General features: G+C 34.4%; 1 protein-coding gene across 2 annotated transcripts; it reads left to right on the plus strand.

Annotated features, from left to right (window-relative positions):
• Positions 1 to 5609: 5609 nt before the first annotated feature.
• LOC131050790 (large ribosomal subunit protein uL22y) lies at positions 5610 to 16434 on the plus strand. 2 transcript variants are annotated; one of them, XM_057985056.2, is made up of 8 exons: positions 5654 to 5805; positions 5912 to 5948; positions 14449 to 14489; positions 14871 to 15101; positions 15197 to 15299; positions 15437 to 15504; positions 15823 to 15892; positions 15974 to 16434. In XM_057985056.2, exons 1-7 carry the CDS (start codon positions 5803 to 5805, stop codon positions 15889 to 15891), a joined length of 552 nt encoding a protein of 183 aa, XP_057841039.1. In that variant the 5' UTR covers positions 5654 to 5802; the 3' UTR covers position 15892; positions 15974 to 16434. The 2 variants fall into 2 exon arrangements, with proteins under 2 accessions (XP_057841038.1, XP_057841039.1); XM_057985055.2 differs by having other exon boundaries at positions 5610 to 5805; positions 15823 to 16434.
• The last annotated feature ends 4216 nt before the right edge of the window (positions 16435 to 20650 follow it).

A 20650-nucleotide genomic window follows, 5' to 3' on the forward strand; every position in this document is an offset into this window, starting at 1 on the left:
GGAGAACCGCTAGCAAATCTGATCAATAGTATGCACCTCAAATGGTTTTATACATAAGCTACACAGAGCATTAGGCTCCCCTACATACCGACAAAAACATCAAAAAACATTTAGATAAATATCCTGAAGAAAATACAACAAAAAAATCAAAATAGTAAAGAGTAAAATCATGCATCCAAGCGGTGAACAAACCACTCCGGTGGCACCTTGGGTAAGTGCAATGGTGAAAACCTGGCAAGTAGGTGCCACTCGTAAAGGCTATGGCTCCATTGTCTTTCAGAATTGTTGTGATCACATTCACTACATTCACACATCCATCCGCCCAAACCATGGCTTGTTATTGATCTGCAATCAAGAAAAGTACTTCATGCATCTTGCATCCTGCTTTTTCATAGTCATGTCTAAACTGGGGGCAAAACCCTTAATCTAGTTTGATGGAAGTGGATACTAAATTCTTTTGTGATTCACTGAGTGCTTCATTCAAAACTGTCTCACAAAATACCAAAAACATTCAAAACTATCTCACAAAATCCAAAAACATGATAAAACATCAAGACAAACAAAAACATGGCAACACACTATACATACGTTTTTTTCAAAACAGATACCAAACAAAACATTGTGAAATACTCCAACGATGACCACTTATCACATCGACCAAACAATCAACATCAAACATGCAAACTGTCTAAACAAGGATACATCCTTCCTTACCAAAACAAAGACAAGATGGCATTTTCTTTGACAAGAAAATTTTGTTTAAGCTATCAAGTACTTGGTTGATTTGTAGGTTATTCATTCGTTTATATATATATATATATATATATATATATATATATATATATATATATATATATATATATATATATATATCAGATTCCTACAACATTGTTTGTGTATCTTCTGCGAATTGTTCCGATGAAATTCTGGGGCATTTACTAATGGTGTCTACGTGGGAAGTTCACTAAGCTACGTGATCATAGGTAAAATATAGTCATAGATCACTACGGCTTGCTAAATACAACGTATACCTCGACCATATGAGCATGAACCATTATCGAGGCTCCATATTCTTTATTCTTTATATATGTTGTTTGCTTACAGATACAATACTCCATCTTTGGTTCCTACTGCCTCGTCCAAGCTCGATAATGGTTTTATCTCTTACTACGGTATGAACTTATCTTAGGATATGATTGGCAAAAGATCAAGGAGCACGTTCCAAGTCATGCATGAAAGGAGATAATCCTTGTCTGTTCTACAAGCAATACTCAGGTCAACTTGATCCATTATATGAAGTTGCTTGTATTAACTTGCTATATCAAAATCCATGAAAGGAATACTCAGGTCATCTTGAATCATTATGTCAAGTTGCTTGTATTTTTCTTACAACATTTTAAAGCTCAATGATGAAAATAAAGAACCATGGATCGTCATTCCATCTCATCTGTATATATTGCATTCTGTTGCATTCCATCCATCCATACATTCATAAATATCTGCATATCATTCATACATAGTAATGATAATGGATACTCTATTTTCCTCTTCTTCCATAGGAATGCGTCATAGGTCCTCCATTTATTTTATCTAACATCAAACCCCACCCTCACCCTCCCCATCTTGGTAATTAGCATCACATACCCTACATCATCTCCCACCAACCCAATCAAGCTAATTACTCTGTCTACACAGGCACATCGACTCACACACACCTAGACTATTAACAGACACTCTGATCAAGTATCTTCGGGTCTCAACAGGTAATCGATTATGGAAAACCTAGACTACAACATACATTTATCATAATGACCTAGTCTCAACGGGGCTGCTATGATTCACCACAACCATCCATCACACACACACACTATCAATTGATCAACCAATCAAACACAATCATAATGGACAATTACATCAATTGTCTAAGTCTCAAAGAGTATTTTGCTTTAAATACCTTGACTTCATCAAGCAAATACATCAATTGTCTAAGTCACAACATGTCACTTTGATTCACTTACTCAAACTTTATCCTGTCCAGGCGAACAACTGACATCAACTGTCATGCTTTGACTCGACCGAGCCAATTAAACTGATTGCACCAGATTGTCCAACAATTTTGATCAATTGTACAGTATCAATCAAAAACGCAACACCACACTTGCACTGTATCTCCTACATAACCTACGGGTACTCACTGGCTTGTCATTTCTCCATATTCACTCTGTTTTCTTCCATTCTTTCACTGTTATTGCTAATTTCTTTTATTCTACCTCCCCTCCACTTCTCGTTCATTTTCGAGAGATCGTCCGATTCTTCAAAAAAAATTGGCCCATCTCTCGAGGGGGGATATCACCCACTAAATTAACATTTATGGGGCATATTTTTTCACACCTATTTTTCTTTCTTTAAAACGACGTGATAAAACTGCACCGTCTCAAAGAGGGGCAAATGTAGTCACATAAATTTGTCCACTTAATTAAATGAATATTTAGTATTTATTTGATTATTTAACCATCAATCAATAATTAATTAAATTAATATTTAATTAATTCATCTTAACCCTCTTCTCCTATTAATTAAATAAATTATTCAATTTATTTGATTTAATTCACTTAACCAAATTCAGACCATTAATTAAATAAATAAATCATATTTGTTTAATTAAATCTTCTCTCACATTTAAATAAATCAATATTTATTTAAAACCCCTAAAATTCCATCTCTCACATTTGAATAAATCAACATTTATTTAAATCACCTTTATCCTCCACCCACTTGCATTTTCCTACAAATGCAAGGTGCACAACCATTTTAAATAAATAAATTATTTAAAATCCTATTTATCCTCACCCACTTGAAACCTTTAATGGTTTCTCTTAAAGTCTTCAAACTTAATGACTTCCCTTAAAGTCTTCTTAAGACTTTAATGGTTTCCCTTAAAGTCTTCAAACTTAATAACTTCCTTCTAGAGTCTTCTCAAACCTTTAAAGGTTTCCCTTAAAGTCTTTAAGCATTTAATGCTTTATCTTCCTTTTTCTCATTTAAATAAATTAATATTTATTTGAAATGCAAATTACACCATTTAATTGAAATGAATGATTTTATTTTAATTGAAAATCCCAAAATTCCTCCCACTTGCATTCTCCTACAAAATCCACTTGCATACCTAAATCCCTTATAGATTCTTCTAACTCCTTCTAATTAGCCTAATCCATCCCCTAAATATTGTCACATTCCTAAGCAATTTGGAGTCACTTCTCAAAGCCCTCAAAGTCTTTGAAAGACATTTAAGGCTTTATGTCTTCAAATGGTTAACCTCTAAAGTCTTCCAAACCATTAAAGGCTCTTACATAACCATTTATGGTTAACTCACCTTTTACCTTTGGTTAGAGAATTTCCTCTAATTTAACTATCTTTTTGACTCATGGGTCTCTTCAAAGCATTTATTTCTTTGACTAAGGTAACCATTTAACCCTTGCACATTCATTTATCCCTTGGATAAAAGGAATATCCATTAACCTAACCCTAACCCAACCCCCTAGGGTAACCATCATGTCCCCTCAAGCATTTAATGCTCCTTATCTCTCCTCTCAAGCCTCCTCATGGTGACACTTGTCAACATGGAATTGGGTTGAAAGTCTCACATGGATTGAATATCTTTCAATCCTAACCCTTGTTAAGATTGCTCAATCTTAACCCTTCATTTCCCTATTTCTTTTATAAATAGAACTCTTCTCCTCAAGTAAGTAGGAAGCATTAGAGTATTGTTGTTATACTGGTATTAGCATAAAACTTTTTCATAGCATCACTATCTACACTTGCATAGCATTTATTTATCATTTTCAACCATCTTGAATCTTCATATGGCATCCATGGCTAGTGCTAAAAGCTGAGAGCTACACTCATGTGGAACTTGGAGATGAGAGGAACAAGGGAGGAACAACTATGAGCATCTTGATTAGCTTTTGGAGGAGTATAGTTTATCTATTCTATGTTTGTATGCTTTCTATTTCATGCTTAATATCTCTCTTGATATGCTTGTTTAGGATAATTTTTTGTTGCTAACACTAACGTTTGTTTCTTGTGCTCTTGTGTGTGTTGCCATCAAACATATTTTCTAATCCTTTTTGCAGAGCATCAGTAATAAAATGCATTTATAACAAATCTAATATTTGATATGAACAATAAACTAAAATGACATTTGATATATGTAGTAGTGACTATCAGCACTGAACGAAAATATTTTGGATTTACTTGAACCTGTTTTGTGATGAAGATTCATAGTTTATGGATAAAGATTTACGGTTTCTCAAAGCAAGACTAGTTTCTAGTGAAAAGCTAACAAAATATGTAGTCTATCAGATAATAAGATCTAAACACAAATCTTATTTGAATCCATTAAACATTGTTTGATCGATTTCAGACTAGTTGGAAGCTGTTTCCAAAGACGAATTTTTGATATGAGATACGTTTGGAGTGAAAAGCCCACACAAAGCCTATCGACTAATAAATTTATTAGATATATAAATAAAACACACTTAACATAAAGAGCAACTTCAATATAAATAAAACACACTTAACATAAAGAGCAACTTCAAATTGATACCTCATGAAATATTTACTTTAAGCCCATTTCTAAATGAAACAAGTGCCACATAGTGGCTAGTACTTGCCTTGTTTTTAGTATAGTTTTAATAATAATTATAAAAATACATATTTTTCTTAAAAGCATAATCCTTATTTAATTCAAAAATATAAAAATTATAATTATAACAATAAAATTAATCTTAAATTTAATTATTAATTATTAATTTAATATTATATTATTTTAGTTATAGTTTTAGAATATTATTTATAATTGATCTTAATAAAATAACAATTAATAATTATTAAATTATATCATATAAATATTTAAATATATATTAAAATATTAAATTAGTTTGTTAAAATTATTAAAGATGAAACTATGGTTTTCAAAATGTATTAAAAAATACAATGATTTTAAAAAATTATACACAATTATAACTATACAGAATACATAAAATAATTGATTTTAAAAATAGAAATAATTAATTTATAATGTAATTTTTTATTTAATTTAAATTTAAAGTGTGAATAGAATCCTTGTAAAATAGTCAATTCATTTAATTATCTATATATATCACTTTATAAACAATATTATAAATAAAAAATATTTAAGATAAATATTTCTTAAAACCAAATTTATTTTGAAAACCATTCCGAAATATTGGTATAAAAGACATTCGAACTATATATTCTTTATATTAGCGGTGATGAAATGAAAATAAAATTTACATATATTTTGGTTATATAGTTGCCACTAAAACTAATTATTTTGGATTTCCTAAAAACCCACTAAATTGTTTTTAACCAATAAGTGTAAAGAAAAATAATGTTAAAAATTATACAATTAGACTTTAGTAAATAAAAAAATTGAAAAAATTAAAAGTTAAAATTTGTTTGTGATTGGTTCAAATTAATTTTTTTAATAACTAGTTAACTGAAAAACGAAAAACTCATTACAATAGTATTGCCTAATAACAAGTATAATAATGAACTACACTAAGAAATATATCCGAAGGGTTTTTTTTTTATTGTTAAAACTTGTGTTTTTTTTTTATTGTTAAAACTTGTGTTTTATATCCACATGACCGTACCTTTTAGGGTTTGACAATTTTTTAGGATTTAGTGAGAAGAGAATCAATCCATAATCCTCTGAATAAACAGGGAGAAAAAGAAGAGGGGTTTATCGCAGAAGAAGAAGAGGGGTTTATCGCAGCAATGGTATGCTTTTGGGTCACCTCATTCTTGTATTAAGCGGCAATATTATTGGCTGTTAATATTCAGTTACAACGTTCTGATCCAGTAGTAGTCTGTTTTCTCTCTGCAGGTGAAGTACTCAAGGGAGCCCGAAAACCAGACAAAAGGTAAGCCAGTGCTCTTTGCAAATGAAATTTCGATCTGTAAATGTTTTATCATTGTCAACACACTTCTCATACTTGGGGGATTTGAAGGATTTAACACCTATGAAAATAGAAACGTATTGAACCCTAATTTATAGAACGCCAACCCGTTAAACCCTAATACAGTAGGAACGAGGCGGAAGCCCTCATAGCGTTGCAGTATGTAGCGCTTCTGCTATAGCTCTCTTTCAGTGTCAGCCAGCTATTTATCAATTCGATTGGTTAAAGTGTTATTTTATTAGCTTTAGATCCTGCACGTTTGTGGCTGATAGTATTTAATGTTTAATTATGTTGTAGATTTGTCGGCAATGGCCTATTTAAATGGCTGAATTTGTTCGAAGGGAAAGATGGGATTTGCTGTATTTTATCAAGATCATTTTCTTAAGGAAATTTTGTTCAGGGTAAAAATGGAATTTTTATTTTAATGTAGTGTTCTATTATAACTTGACCGTCACAAATAAATTATGTTATAATCCTGCTGTTAAGAGATTAGTAACTCAACATTCAAAGTTAGAATTAACAGCTCACTAGCTTTAAACCAGGTCTGCAAGCAGGCATATATATTTTTGTTGTGCTACAACATATGCAAAAATTTATTCAATCATACAGTAAGCAGGTCTGAGTACATCTTTGTGATGTCAACTTACATTTATTAGCAAACTGTATTCAGATCAGATCTAAACCTTACAGCCAAGAAATTAGATCTTACTCACAAACAGCCTATTGTCTTTTGGGAGGAACGAGGAGTGCTGAGATCTGAATATGGGTGACTGTAAACCTTGACACAAGTTTAGTTTTGAAATCAATGACTGCAGATTTTCCATATGCATGTATAGCAGCTGGTATTCTTCTTCCTCTACCCTTAGACTGCCCTGAGTGGCAGATTGCCCAGCGTGGAGGGTCCAAATTGTAGTCGAATGCAAGCTGTGCCTGGGTACTTCTAGCAAACTGAATGAGGGTTAGAAAAATTGAATTTGAGATCAACTTCAGCTCTTTTTCCTTATTGTAACCATGCTCTCCTTCTTTTTGAGTTTTCTTCAGACCCCAGACTGTATGAAAACAGTGATGAACTTGTTGTTTATAACTAGGGATTTATAGGGTTCGGATTGCCTTAAGGCAACATCCGAACCCTTTAGGTCTGGGCCCTAAAGGGTAACGTGACCCCCTATTTCTCCCACGCTAGCTTCAAACACTCATGCCTTAATAAATTTGGCGCCAAAACCTAAAGGAGGCCGACTTGAAATAAAGGTTACAAGTGCATATAAATAAAGAACATTTATCAAGCCATAATCACCAATTCAATTTCAAGAAAACAGCGAATTTAGCTCTGCTGCTAAGGTGCGAACTTTCAAGGAAGGGTGCAAAATTTCCAGACTTGTGCGAAATTGTCCAAGAGGACATAGTGTATTATTGATGCAGTTTTGAAGCATGCAAAGGGACAGATCTGATATGTGAAGATCAGATTTAAGCTAAGTATTTGTACTTATGATTTAGAGGAGAATATACAATCTGACCTGTGGGTCTTTCATGCTGGGTTTTTCCTCCTTGGAGGTTTTCCCAGGGTATGCCTGTTTGTCTACTGTTTTTATTTCTGATTTTACTGAATATTGGCTTATTAGAATACTGCAAATCTGATTACAATCTAGGGCATAATCAATTATATAACTCTGATTAACATACCTAGGGTATAAAATTACAGAACTGGAACTGAATCTGTTTCAGTTAGCTCCCTACAAAAATTCCCTCTTTGGTGCCCACTAAAAATGGTATGGTTCCTTCAGAATGATGGACTCCTGCACAGGCAGTACTTGATTGTAGTCCTGATCTCCCTCAATGCCTGTACTCCTCGAAAGGGCAATTAGAGGTTTCATCCTCAATGCAGAATTAGCTGGAATAAATAATTTTGTTGGTAGCAGACAAGTTTTCTCGTTTTCGTTCATCACCACAGATCTGGAATTAACAAATTCAAATAAGCTCAACTCAATTCCCTGAATGGAAATTGCACCAAGGACCAGTGAGGTTTGCGTCCCACCTATCTAACTGGCTTAATGGTTTCGTCCCAAGCACCAGTATCATGCAAAACTGCAAAGGCCAAAATCGAAACTGGATGATTATAAATGTAACAATGTTAGAAAATTCTCTCTTTTATATCTGTTTGTCCTTTAGCACCAAAGTCTCCAAGTTGGCTCCAAAAGAAAATTCAAATATGCTAGCTGACCCTCAAAACTTAAAAATTTTAAACTTTTATTTTATAATGCTGGTCGACCCAGCTAATTTAGTTTGAAATATTTATTTTTTCTTTATTATTAATATTAATATTATTGTACTATTATATACTGTTGCTAAATTAAAATATTATTGCTCCTATGCAGAGGGGACATGACAGTCCTCCTGTTCCAAATATTGTTTGTCTACAAGCAATGGTAACTCTTGTAGAACTGCTTATTGATCCTGGGCCACACAACAAATAAACTTAACTCTTACCTGCAGATCTGGAACTGCTCATGAATGATATCATTGATCCAAAACGTGAGCTTTGCAAAAAGATCGATTGGAACACTATAACCTGGCTGCTAAACTGAGTTCCTTAATTCAATTTCAAGAAGGTAAAGACTGAAAACTGCCCTGTACTAGCTGATGACCCTTTAGCAATGGACTGGAAGCTTGCTTTGCTTTTTTCTTGTAATTCATTGATAAACTTGAACAAATTTATGTATGTGTATGAAGCCCTCCCTGATGCACCATAAACCATCTCACTTAGAAGTTAGAACACATGCTGCAGTAGCTGCATCACATAGAACATAGCCTGACCCATGACTGCTATACCAAGTTTTCCAATGCTCCTCTCTATCTTTTCTAAGTGCATTTTCTGAAATTCTGTGACACGAAGACTCTAGCAGTGTTTCTATTTGACTTGACAGGGAAAACATATCCGTGCAATCAGCCACAGCAAGCAGACCTTAATTTATGATGATTGCAATCAATTGAAAATGTTTGTGACTGCCAGCATTGATAAAACAAGGAAACATATGGGGAGGTTCATTTATTGGCACATTGTCCAAGATTCTAATTGTTATTAATAAAGTACGCACCCTAGCTAAGCTATTAACTCAGCTACCTGTTGAAACATGAAAACATTCCTGGGCCTGTGGTTTGCCCATAGGTTGGAGTGAATCTCCAGAGAAGGCTGGTTCCTCTTGGCACTCACCTAACTTACCTACTAACTTTGCTGAGAAAAAAGGAGAGAAATGACTAAAACAAGGACTAAGATCTAAAGGGTGATGCACCAAATAGTTTTTGTGACATGTACTGCTGTTTTGGACTTACAATGTATCAATAATCAACTGAGTTTCACACAACTCAAGTGTTTCCATACACTAATACATCAGTATTTTGCAAGGAGGGTTTTCAACAGTTATTGAAGGAGAAGATATTATTTTCACAACTAAATAACTGTTTGCAAATCATTACACAGCTTACAACCTGCATCTAGTATATGTTTTCTGCCTGTAGGTGCTGAAAAGGCAAAAGTTACTGAAATTCTATTGCTTAAAGGAGTCTTACAGTATTTTAAGTTCGAAAATAACTTATCTTATTGCTTTGAAAATCTGAAAATACAAGCTGTTTGCAGTAAAAAATGACTGGTTTGTGTGTTACAAAACAAAACCCTGCTGAGAAAAGAGCCAAGAAGAGCTTCAGATTTTAGCAGAAAGTTAAGAACCCCCTTTAACGCAGCCTTGAGTTCCCCTATATTACATTCTCTCACATGGGAGAGAAAATAGGACTTGTATTAAAAGCAATTGATTGCTTTTCCTTGTTTTGTGCTGCGTGATTTGACTCCATCTTGGCATTGGAAAGGCTGCTTCCTTATTTGACATCTTGACTAAGTAGTGGCATACTTATGCACTGTACCATATTACAGGAAGTGATGGCTCATTTATTGCATGTTAGGCGATTTTGGATGTAGTGGTGCATTTAGTGCATTATGAGTGCCATTTCGAGCAAAGGAAAATTAATGTAAATTGGGCGAGATTCCTCATTTATAACTCTCCCCACTGCTTGGCGCCTTGTATTTAGGAATTTATTGGTCAAACTCTAATTAGGATTTGCATGTTCAATCTTGGCCACTGATTGGTTTGTAATCTAGGCCATCCATTTTCCTCCCGGAGGCCTATAAAAGGGGTTCATCCCTTAATTTGTAAAGTAGGGAGATTTGTATGAAATTGTTGCGATGAGTTATTGAGATAATAATAGTGAAACATTGTTCTCTGATGGTGTTCACTTAAGTTATTTTTCAAAACTTGCATGGTTTCACCTTCCTCACTTAAAGTAGAATTTTATTTTCCAAGCAGTTAGATGAACAAAGTTGATTGTGATATTTTAAGGTGAAGATCGAATGCTCATACCTTTTGTTGGTAGATGATTTCTATCAATAGTGGAAGGTTGGACTGAGCTATTTTTGTGTGTATGCGTAACCTGAATTATTGGATGAACATTGTTCTCTGATGGTGTTCATCATCAGTTTAGAATCTTTCAAACATATCCTCTGAAGATTGCACCCATTTTATGTAGTTGTCTACTAGTGGCGAAGTAAAGCGTGGTTGATCTCATCTGAAGCATTGTTATCTATTGAGTTCTTAGATTTAGCTTAGTCTTTCTAAACCCTTTCCCCTTTAATTAGAGATCATTCCCTTTCCCCTTTAATTGTAGTCCATTCCAATTGGGTTCATTCAAAGCAGAAGCATCGCAAAATTGCTATATCCGATGATGAAGTTCCAGCCACAGCAAAGAAGTGAAAGAATGATTAAACGTAAGTCCCCTTGGATTACCAGCAAACATCAAAGCCAAACAAGTCTATATTGACAGTAAAGTCGCTAGTACACAGTTGGAACCCTGGAGTCAATGTATGATCTTCCTGCAATCTTAGCATACATCTGATTTTGATCAAGAGAGGATAAAGTGACTGTTGACGTGGTCCCAAAACGCACGTCAACACTTCCATTCTATGTATGATTGCTTTTGAGGACAAGGATTACATAAATTAAAACAATAATTTGAGAATCTAGATAGTGTAGTAATTCTCTTTGCTTAACTATATCAAATTACATATGAGAATCTATTTTCAGGCATTAGCATCTTATTAATTTTTTCACTCTCTTGGCTCAAGACTATGATGACTCAAGTACATTGTGATAGACCTCTACTGATCTAGATTCTCATATTTTTACATTGATTTTGTCATCACTGTCATCATAGAAGGCCTATTTTACGAAGTCTGATCTTTGCTTCTTTGATTGATGACAAGTCCTTTTCTCTTTACTTGTTATTGTGTGGTAGGGCTGCCCCTTTGATCTTAGAAAAAATTCTTCCCATCGTAAATTCTGCCCTTAAAAGGATCGTATTTTGATATTCTTTGCATTTTGAAGGTCTCTCTTTGCTGTTTGATATGACTGTCACAATCTTCTAAGTTTCCTCAAACCTTGCATCACTATCATGGTCACTTATTAAACAGTCCTTTATAAGCACCCGAACTGTTTTATTTTCTGTGATAATGACCTCTGTTAAGAGGTCTGCAATCTTCATCTGATTCTGTGAGAACGTCTAACATAGTCCTTCATGAAATGTCATAACTTGCATGATTCCTATCTCTTGTCCGGATGCATAGCTAATATAATGATTATAAGAGAGATGAATAGGCTCACCTAGCAGGCTTGCTGCCACTAATTTTTCAAAACAGCAATATGAATGGCAAAATATGCAATACTAAAAGTTGCAGAGTTATGGGTGATAGTTTAGAGGACAATAATAACAATCCTAGGGTAATAAGACAGGAACTAAATGAAACTCTCTCGTCACAGTCATCCACCTTCTCAATTCAAGTATCTAGTAGCTTGTAGGGCCTGATATTTGGACTCTCACTGTGTAAGGTGACCGCTACTTACCAACAATGTCTCTTTCTAGGTCACTCCTTCACAAAACCTTTTGAGGTTTTCAACTGAAGTTCACCATCGCCTAAGGTTTATTTTACATTAACTCTTTGACCTTTGTTCATATTATGTTTGACTTGCACTTAATTTTTCTTTTAAGAAGAATTGACATGTTTGGCCTCTAAAATTTGCCTTCTAAAATTGTCATGTGCACTAAAATGCTCTCATCCTTACGTTTATCAGCAAACTGTATTCAGATCAGAACTAAACCTTGCATTCATGAAACTTGATCTTACTTGCAAACAGCCTTCTGCCTTTTGGGAGGAACAAGGAGTGCCGAGATCTGAATATGTGTGACTGCAAACCTTGACCCGAAATCAGATTTGAAATTGCTCTCCTTCAGACCTGCCACTATGAAAACAGTGATGAACTGGAACTTGGTCTTGTTCATTCAACTCCCTGCAGAAATTCCCTGGCAGTATGATTCTTTCAGAATAATGGACTACTGTACAGGCAGCGCTTCATTGTAGTTCCAATTTTCCTCAACACCTCTACTCCTTGAAAGGGCAATTGAGGGTTTCGTCCAAAATGCAGAATTAGCTGGAATAACCAAGTTTGTTGGCAGCAGACAAGTTTCCTTGTTTTCCTTTGCCACCGCAGATTGGAATTAACAAATTAAAATAAGCTCAACTCAATTTCCTGAATGGAAATTGCACCAAGGACAAATGAAGTTTGCTTCCCACCTATCCAACTGGCTTGAGGGTTTTGTCCCAAGCACAGGTATTATAGGTATTATGCAAAATTGCAAAGGCCGAAATCAAAACTGGATGGTCATAAATGTCAAAACATTCCCTCTTTTATATCTGTTTGTCCTTTAGCACCAAAGTCTGCAAGTTGGCTACAAAAGAAAATTGCTGGCCGACCCTAAAAAATTTAAACTTGTTTATTTATAATGGTGGCGGACTGAGCTAATTTATTTTATAATATTTATTAATTTATCTTAATTATTAATATTATACTGTTAATAAATTAAAACATTATTGCTCTTGTACGGAGGGAGATTACAGCATAATTTCCTGTTTTCTTTAAAAAATTGCCATGTTAAAAAACTTTTTAAGTTTGATGGTTAAAATACCCACTTACAGATTGAATTTCTTTCTTGCATTCCTATTTGCTTGTTTTGGAAATGTTCTCACTTCTCAAGCAATGCCTTATTTGTTGCAAGGTGTGCGCCCTTGGTCTCCTTGTGCTGTGCAGTGCAGCGCTCGGTTTGTGACATGGCTTAACCGCTTCCTGTGGATTCTATAAGTCTAGTGGTTGTATCGGGCATTAACAGGTCGATCTTTTGGTGCAACGACAACCGCACTTGAAACAAGTGGTATCAGAACTTGGTCACAGGTTCAAACCCCTTGCTTGCGCTTGGGGGGGGGGGATTGTTGCAAGGTGTGCGCCCTTGGTCTCCTTATGCTGTGTAGCGCAGCGCTCGGGTTTGTGACATGCCTTAATCACCTCCTCCTGTGGATTCTAAAAGTATAGTGGTTGTATTGGGCATTAACAAGTCGATCTTTTGGTGCAACGGCAATCACACTTGTAACATTATCAAGCCGATTAAATCTGGAGCTTGCAGGCCTATGCATTTTGTGTGTAATATTTCTTTGCAGTTTTTACTCTTCATGATTGGGTTCCAGTGGTTGGTGGATTTTAGTCAGGTTTTTACAAAATATTGTTCTCAACTGGTTGAGATTTTTTGTTGTTGACCTTTGTATGAAAATGCTTGGTCGCGTGAACCGTCGTGTCAGATACAGAAATGACTTGGATACCTGTTGGATTCTGTATCCACATGTGCCCTAAAAACATTAATCTTTGAGTCATGTCGGCTACCTTGTGATTTGATATTTAGAAAGTTCAACATGAACCTTCCTAAATTTAAAAAACTCATTTGTGCAAATTTTATTTTATTTTTCTGTTTTTTTTTGTGAAATTTAATTCTTTGAGTTCAGACTAGTATTGTTTATTTAGCTTTTAATATTTAAATTTTAATTTTTATTCAATCTAGATATTTTTTCCTATTTAATTAATATTTAAATTTTACTTCATTTTATTTTAATTTAGATTTAAATGACGTTATTGTTAATTTAATTATAGATCTTGGTTTGTATATTATTTGTATATTCAATATTGTAAATTGTTAAATCAACTTATAAGTTATAATTATTTATGTAGCAATTATGTGTCTATGTTGCTTCCAAAGTAATGAAAATCTCTTCTAATAACTTAGAATATTGTGTTAAATGTGTATGTGTTTTCTATGAATGTTGTATCCAGCTGTATCCATATTAGGAGTCTTAAAAAATGGCCGTATTCGTATCAGATACGATATCCGTATTTGAATCCGTATCCTTGTCCATGCAACTTGTTATTTTCGCATTTGCTAGCATCAGGTTTTAGTTCTCATTGAAAACAATTGCCAACAGACTTATCATCTCAGTTTATGTGCTCTTTATTTTGTGCTTAAATTTGTTGTTCATTTATTGCAGCATGCAAGGCTCGGGGCTCAGATCTGCGGGTACATTTTAAGGTATGCTGGTAAAGATTCAATTGTATTTGGTATCAACCTCACATTCTTTTTGCCTTCTTTGTAGCAAATCATGACATATAAACTGTACTGTAAATAAGCATATTTCTTTGTTGTGTAATTTAAGGTATGCTGGTAAAGATTCAATTGTATTTGGCATTAACCTTCCATTCTTTGGCTTCTTCTTTATTGCAAATCATGCCATATAAACTGATACTACATATAAACACATTTCTTCACTGTGTAAATAAGGTAGCATGCTGATAAAGATTCAATTTTATTTAGGATAAATCTTTCATTCATTTTGGCTTCCTTTGTCATGTATCTTGGCATATAAATTGATTCTACAAATAACTTTATTTCTTCTTCGTGTGTTATATGCAGAATACCCGAGAAACAGCCCAGGCCATCAAGAAATTACACCTGTCAAAGGCCAAGAGATATCTGGAGGATGTAATTGCCCACAAGCAAGCAATACCCTTCCGTCGATTTTGTGGAGGTGTGGGCCGTACTGCACAAGCAAAGTCTCGACATTCAAATGGCCAAGGACGTTGGCCTGTAAAGTCTGCTGAGTTTTTGTTGGGATTGCTGAAGAATGCAGAAAGCAATGCAGAGGTTTTTCATTACTCCCAGAATTACTCTTAGGATGTACTTCGCAGTTAGCTGGCATACATATGCTATATAAAATCATTTTTTCATTCCTTTTACAGGTTAAAGGGCTTGATGTTGATGCATTATATATATCTCACATCCAAGTGAACCAAGCACAAAAGCAACGGAGAAGAACCTATCGTGCTCATGGAAGAATCAATCGTATGCTTTCAGTTCCCTCTAATATGTTGTATTTTATTTTGTGGTGAACAATTCTGGTATACTTTCATTTGCTCATTTTTTCATTGTTGTAGCCATTTATTGGATTTAAATTACCTCTGGGTTATTTGGCTTTGCAGCTTACATGTCACATCCATGCCACATTGAGTTAATACTCTCTGAAAAAGAGGCACCTGTTAAAAAAGAGGTATGCTCATTGTTTTCTATTGCTGTACTCGTAAGCGACTCTCTTAAGTATTGGATTCTCGTTTCATATCAAATGAGTGGTACTGTCAATAATGAACATGATGTTTGATGTGAAGCTTTGTAATCTATAAATAACTCCCATCTTTGCATATTGTTAGATTATTATTGCATTTTAGACTAACAAAACTTTTCTGTGGTAACTCTACAAAAAGCAGTATTTGGTAAAAGCATTGTTTTAAATATTCGTCAACACATTTTATTTACATGCTTTATTGTTGTGATACAGATTTTAACTAAAATCTTTATTGTTTACAAGCAGGCTGAATCTCAGATTGCCGCCCCAACTAGACAAAAGAGAGGCCCTCTTCGTAGTGGCACCTCATCATAAGGTGCCAGAGCAGTTTTGATGCAGCACTTCACTACGACAGTTTTTGGAAGCATGTGATTTTGAGACTTGAATTTTTTTGCAGGTTATCTTGCATGAACTATTTTCTCCACGGAATTTATTTGAGGCAGACAACATGTTAAATTATGTTAATCTTCAGTTATTGCAGTGTTTTTTAAAAATTTAATGGCCACTTGGTGGTTTCAAACAGCTAGTTGCAGTAAGATGTAATTGTTTTACTCTGCAATATTTAAGACACTGGGATAGGTTATAGTATTGTTTGTAGGATGTTTTTTGTCAAATAACAGCATAAAAATTATTTTCCATGCATACCATGTGGAAGTGTCTGCAAGGCTGCCTGGGGAATGAAGCTTCAGGTTCAAAGTGTGTGTTGTTTAGATTTTGACAGACATCGTAGGTTGAAGTGTCCTGCATTTTAAAAAAGACAGGCTTTACTTTGGCTCATATGATCTCGTGGTGCTCATATCAGATGTTTGCAAATTAGGCACAAACATAATATTTGAAAGGTCAATCTGTTTATTTAAATTTTTTGACATATTGTGAATGGCATGCTGTGTTAATGGTTCAAAATACCTGAATTGTACTATCAAATGTGGAAAACCAGATGTGTTCTAATATGGTGAGTAGATTAAACATACATTTCAAGCATTTATTGAGAAATGGTTGGGCTGGGGTTGCTTTGGTGGTGGGATTTGTTTCAGATATTATTTTCAGTTTTGCCATTTCATGCTCAATTATGAATATGTTCCTAGTACGTAGATCACATTGGTTGTGATCACTCCATTTTTAAGTTTTACTTGCATTTGATATTCATTTTACATGTCCAACAAGTTCATTGAGATGGCAATGCTGAGCTATTAGTTCAAAATTTGTGATTTTTTTGGCATTCTCCCTGGAATGAACCATTGAGTGCACTGACATACAGTTAGTGGCAATAGGTTCTATTATTCTGAGTTTTGAATATCATCTTATCAAGATAAATAAATTTAGAGATTCAGAAAAATATATGCAAAACTTTTGAATACCGTTATTCTGAATTTAGTTAATACCCACCTATAAAGTGTATTTTAAATACTAGGTCGTGAGGTTCAATAATAATATGATCAAATGTTGTTTGGAGAACAGGGCTTATATGTAATTTGTTAGATCGAGGAGTTAAGTCTGCTGAGTAGCAACGGTTAATGTTTTTCATTTTTTCTTGCGTGTTATTTGTCTTGTTAGTGCAACCATGGTTTTGGGGAATCATTCACAGGAAGGAAATTTGCTACCCTGTCTGCATATGCTAAGAATATACTAGTGATACATTCAAACTTGGTTAATCCCCTTAGCTTTTTGCTCAAACTGTGAAGACCATAACAGTGATCATACCTAGACTGTTTCCAGCTTACTCATCATTAGATCCAGGAAAAAAATCTGACACCTCCCCTAGCTGCACAAACTAAGGTGGTCACAGTAAACACAAACTGAGAAGGCGACACTATTAAACATTTTTCACACTTCAATCTCTTTATTTCTCAAGACAGCAGTTTAAATCATAGGGAGGTCATAATGGTATATAAGTTGTCATAACTCCTTTGTAGCAGGAAAAACATATCTTTGTAAACTGAAACTGATTCAATCTTTCAACTGCAATATCATGCTAATGTTCAACATCAATGGGCTCAATTGTTCTGATTTTGAATACCAATTGAAAGGTTCAAACCATTTATGTGATACTTTTTAATAGACTTTCTGAATGTTGATGAATATCTGTAGGACTAAGGAAAAAAAAATAAATCATTTAGAACTTAAAGGGGTTCAAACAAAATGACTTGGGCAGTTTCAAGATCAGGGCTGATACCTAAATCTACTAGAATTTGGTCCACTGAGCGTACATTGTGAAATGCCATTTTTCAAAATTGACATTTTGACATTTTTTGGAAGGGGATTTTTGGTTTTGGTGATATATTTAGTAAAAAATCTCATTTCCTTTGCCGTATACATTTAGAAGACCATATTAGTGTTCACAACTAAACTGCTCAGAGCTCACAAGTAACATTGAAGTAGGGAAGGGGACTCCCAGTAGTTGAACATCTTAACTCTGCACTTCTCAAATTCCTACATGGAAATTTCAAATCACACTCCCAATTTTTTACAGCAGTTTGCTTTGCAAGTACCCTGCTTATAACTAAGGTTTCAGGCCACATCATCTATGTTGCCGCATTAGCATGCTTTTTGTGAAGGTGTCCAAAATAGCCAAATAAAAAGTGTGATACTTGTGTGCCGATGTAGCATGGGCGCAGCTATTTTAGCTCCCAAAATGCCAAATTGTACACCGTGTCATTAACATGCAAGTCAACCGCAGCCATATGCACACGTACTGCCATTTTGGAGCCAGAATAGGCGTGTCCTTGATTTTTAGTGCTTAGGAATGCATTTCATTCAATTATGGTTAGTCATCATAACAATAACAACTTTGAAGTCTCAACTCTTGGTGCAATGTAAATATTGGGCATTAAATCAACAAATGCTATCACTGCTATTGGAATATTTACAACTATGGGCCCTCTCCCCTATTTCTTTTTTTAAAAGAGCAGTTTGATCATTGAGATGTCATAATAATTTTTTAAAACTTAAATTGACCTTTCATATTAAGAGAATTATATGCACATAAATTATAATGGTGTACTTTTCTGCTGGCTAGAAATGCTTATGCCAAGGGTGGCATCAGTCCTTTTGTACCATTGGTATTTACTTGGTGGTAACTGAAGCTAATGTTTTCGTTTAATGTACCGCTGTCAAGAGTAGCATAGGCATGCAAGAGAACTCCAAATGAACTTTTTAACTTTTTCGCAATTCCCTTTGTAAAACTACAAAACAATGTAGGCTGACAATGTGGTAGAATAGTACATGTTATATGATACAGAAGAGCTTATAAGTACAAATGTATTTTCAGGAGCTCTCAAGTTATTATCAACGGAATTTGGAACTTTTTATATGGAAAGTTTGCAACCTATCATTTAAAAGCGTAGGAGATAATTAAAGTATTAATCGTCCTAGGTCGATGGTGATTTGATTTGTAGCTTGTTCTATACATCTTAATAAATATCTTTACAAATATTTTCTTTTCCTTTTACTAATTATTTTGATTTTTTTGAATTTTTTGAATTTTAAATCTATGACTTGTCGTTTGTTTCCCCTCTCATTCAAATTAATGAGGACTAGGCCCTTCTTCCTTTTTATATATTTAAAGAAAGAAATATAGCATGATAGTTTATTACAAAATTCACAAAACTTGCAAGCCATTACAACAGCTAGAGAGTGTAAACTAAAGTAGTAGCAGGTATTGATATGTATACAATGCATGTTCTAAAGTAGTAGTAGGTATTGATATGTATACGATGCATGTTCACCTTGTTAGTGTGGAGATTTGCAGGCCTCCTAAATTTGGACAAGTGGCTGTATTTTTGTGTCCCTTTCTTGCCATTGCTTTGTTTGGAGTGATCACTCATACTCAATTAGAGAGATTATTAGTGGGCTCTTCATGTTGAAATGCATATTTGTATTGTGCTGCTTTCCTTCTAATACTTAGGTCATTCACTCAAATTGTCAAATTCTAAAATTTGACTAAGGTTTCCTTTTTGTTGTCAAGTGGTAAAAAACCTTAGAAATAAACACATAAAAGTCCTTAGGTCTATGATGGTATAAAATTCACAAGCTTGCAACCTTTGTGGAAAGTTGATAAAGTTTTTGAAAAGACAAAAGATAGAAAAAGGGAAAAAATGAAAAAAGTAAAGAGGTTTTACTTTTCAATGCGAAGTTTGCAATAAGTGCATAAATATGATATGATTTGCCATTTCAGCAAAAAAGTGAAAGATTGAACAAGAAACATGCAAAGTTTATGATGTCGGCAACTTTGTGGATACACAAACTTATTAAACATGTGACATTGTTTGTGTAGAGGGCAAATCTTTGACAAGCAAAGAAAAATAAAATATAAGAAGCTTAAGGTTCAATTACTTCAAGTATGATACTATTTTCAATCAAAGGGGTAAATATTCTGCCACACCATTCCACTCCTCAAGATGTGGATGAAAGAAACACAATCCAAAGTTGGGCTGTTGAAGCCAATTGCTAATTAACACTATCAAAATTTTGCTTGATCAATAAATCAATAAAATTATGAGAATTTGACTCACAAATTACTTTGTGTCAACCAAGTGAATGCTCCTTTTCCTAGCTATAAAGGAGAGCAAGGGCCTTCATAAGATTATTGGGTTGCTTCCCCTTATAGATGAAAAAGAAAAAAAGTATCGCCCTAGAACTATCTCTGCCAACTCCTCTAATGCCAACATGTCCAAAATTTACTTTAGAGCATTAATCTTGAGCACTCACTTGGAAACAAAGCTTGGAAACAAGTCTTCTTCCAAACATGCCACTAAATGTGCCAAATTTCTCTTGAAGAAGAGAGATGGAAAAATAAATGGGAACAACATTCTTTACTATTATTGCAAAGGACACATCTTGATGGTCCTTGAAACTCGTTCTTACACAAATTGACCCAAGTGAGGCACCTATTGCATGTAGCTGGCCAGAGAAAGAAATTACATTTAGGCTAAATGAATTTGTTCCACACAATTTTCCCCATGGGCCATCTTCCCTACCACACATACTTTGATTGGGGCTCTAGGCTAAGGAGTCCCTACCTCTTAAAGAGCTATAGATTCTCCCAACCAAGATTCATGCTAGCTCTTCACTCCAC

This window comes from Cryptomeria japonica, chromosome 2 (genome assembly GCF_030272615.1).
Source record: "Cryptomeria japonica chromosome 2, Sugi_1.0, whole genome shotgun sequence".
NCBI classification, from domain to species: Eukaryota; Viridiplantae; Streptophyta; class Pinopsida; order Cupressales; family Cupressaceae; genus Cryptomeria; species Cryptomeria japonica.

What these genes read in the sequence shown, in the direction of transcription:
- LOC131050790 (XM_057985055.2), top strand. An exon ending in ATCTGCGGGTACATTTTAAG is followed by an intron (nt 14,490 to 14,870) that starts GTATGCTGGTAA and finishes TGTTATATGCAG; the next exon opens with AATACCCGAGAAACAGCCCA. An exon ending in AGGCACCTGTTAAAAAAGAG is followed by an intron (nt 15,505 to 15,822) that starts GTATGCTCATTG and finishes GTTTACAAGCAG; the next exon opens with GCTGAATCTCAGATTGCCGC.